At 44.0% G+C, this 2,500-nt stretch overlaps 1 protein-coding gene across 1 annotated transcript in view; it reads left to right on the top strand.

The window, feature by feature from the left end:
* ntrk3b (neurotrophic tyrosine kinase, receptor, type 3b) overlaps positions 1 to 2,500 on the top strand; it is a 414,735-nt gene that overhangs the window by 223,192 nt on the left and 189,043 nt on the right. Inside the window, exon 8 of the mRNA XM_063190108.1 lies at positions 899 to 1,222. Within this exon, the coding sequence (XP_063046178.1) occupies positions 899 to 1,222 (324 nt within the window). The remainder of the gene's footprint in view (positions 1 to 898; positions 1,223 to 2,500) is intronic.

Below are 2,500 nucleotides of genomic sequence, written 5' to 3'. Positions count from 1 at the left end.
GGAGTTCAGCACGTATTTACATGGAGTCAGCATGTGAAGAGTTCAGATGCAAAACCCCCTAACATTTCTGAAGACCTGCACTTCTGTATTTTTAGAGAACCCCGTTGTTGGTTTGGTTTACATTCATGTACTCGATGATACATATAAATAGTTATATTAAATAAATAAAATTAAAAAATATGCAATTTTGATAGCTTTGTATTAAATAAAAATGAATTAAGATTATTTTCTGAAAAGTCACTTAGGGGGTTTTGCATCTGAACTCTTCATGTCTTCATGTATGAAAAGCACACAGGTGGGTTGAAGCTCAAGCAGTCTTCAGTGTGTTCATTCAAGTTTGTTGGGTGCTCTTGGATATCGGGGATCAGTTCATGTAGAGAGAAGAGTTCATCCAGGCACTCCAAAATAAGGTGTCCAAACGGGAAGTTACATTAAAAAGCCTTTAATGGTACTGGGCTGGGGTTACATTAAAAAGCCAAAATCCAGCCCAGTACCAATAAAGGCTTTTTAATTTAACTTCCCGTTTGGACACCTTATTTTGGAGTGCCTGGATGAACTCTTCTCTCTACATGTCTTTATGTATATCTAAACCTACATAATGTCCCATGTCTCCTCCAGAGGCGCATCTTGCCACCAGGCAAGGCAGGCAGCCGCTTGGGGCCCCCAAGCCCCTAGATAGTGAATAACAGCCCACACTTTACCACAGGTGTGGCGATTTTGGTTCAAATGTTCATTCTTTTGCATTTTTGCTTGGGGCCCCATCTGATCCTAGAATCTCCTCTGGTCTCCTCCATAGATCCTCCAGTGATCCTGAAGCACGGGCACGAGTCCTGCATAGAGTCAGCATGTCTTTATGTATATCTAAACCTACATAATGTCCCATGTCTCTCCTCCATAGATCCTCCAGTGATCCTGAAGCTGGCCGAGCCCGAGCACGGCCACGAGTCCTGCATGGAGTTCAGCGTGCGCGGGCAGCCGCAGCCCAACCTGCGCTGGTTCCACCGGGGCAAGGAGATCCTGATCTCGCCTTTCATCCGCGTGGAGCTCTACGCCGAGCCGTACCGGGACTTCCTGGAGGGCTGCCTGAGCTTCCGCAACCCCACGCACCTCAACAACGGCAACTACACGCTGGTGGCCTCCAATTCGCTGGGCACCGTCAACAAGACCGTCTACGGACACTTTCTGGAACCGCCCCCTTTCGACGAGGGTCCCGAGGGGCCTGGTGAGATGACTATTTTTTTGTCATTAACCACTTTAATGCACGTTGTACCTCCAGTGGCACACTGTAATAGCCATTGAATAGTTAAGTACCTTAGTACTACACTATTATGACATAACACAGGGCTTTTAGTAATGCAATACGACTTGGTCCGGAGGGGCCTGGTGAGTTTACATTTTTTTTCATTAACCACTTTAATCAGTGGTGTAGTCTACGTAGAACGCGGGTATACAGAGTATACCCACTTCTAAAATTCAGGGATTTCAGTATAACCACTTAAAATTGATTGATCCATTGTTTTGAATAGCACAATTATATACAGTATACCCACTTCTAAAAATCTCAAATATACAGTATACTCACCATAAAAAAGTAGACCACACCACTGACTTTAATGCACGTTGTACCTCCAGTGGCACACTGTAATAGCTAGCCATTGAATAGTTAAGTACCATAGTACTGCAATACTATGACATAACACAGGGCTTTTAGTAATGCACTACGACTTGGTCATTGCCATCTTGGTAACAGAAAATGGTAACACTTTATTTTAGGGATACATCTATTAGCACTAATACATACAATGTGCCTGTATAAGTAACTGGTAAGGCATGTACAAAGCGAAATTAAACATTTGTTAGGCATGTATTCGCAAATGTCTTGTTCATGCACAATAAGGGATTTATTACCAATTTAGTTTGCTTAGTACATGCCTTACAAGTTACTTATACAGGGACATTGTATGTATTAGTGCTAATAGATGTGTACCTAAAATAAAGTGTTACCCAGCAAATTTATAAGGCTGTGTCTTAACAGGTTAATCGTTTCTGCCCTACAAAGGCAAAGCGCAGTGAAAAAGCCAACATTGAAACTGAGAAAAAGGCCTTAAAAGTTGTGGTATTGAGTTGGATATTGTAGTTACTGCAACTTTGACATAGCAACACCTCTGAAACAGGATACATTTGGACCACAAGGCTTTGTCAGAAGATAAAGGATATTTTATATGAAAGTGAAAGAAAGTGAAAGCGTGAAAGCGTGAAAGTGAACGAAATTGCATTTATGCCTCACCCGTGCAAGGGGGCAGCCCTCAGTGGCGCCCCATGGGGAGCAGTGCGGTGGGACGATACCATGCTCAGGGTACCTCAGTCATGGAGGAGGATGGGGGAGAGCACTGGTTGATTACCCCCCCACCAACCTGGCGGGTCAGGAGTCGAACCGGCAACCTCTGGGATGCAAGTCTGACACCCTAACCGCTCACCCATGACTGCCCTAACACATACA

The sequence above is a fragment of the Engraulis encrasicolus genome, chromosome 23 (genome assembly GCF_034702125.1).
Source record: "Engraulis encrasicolus isolate BLACKSEA-1 chromosome 23, IST_EnEncr_1.0, whole genome shotgun sequence".
Lineage (NCBI taxonomy): Eukaryota > Metazoa > Chordata > Actinopteri > Clupeiformes > Engraulidae > Engraulis > Engraulis encrasicolus.
This window is presented reverse-complemented; position numbering and strand designations above follow the sequence as displayed.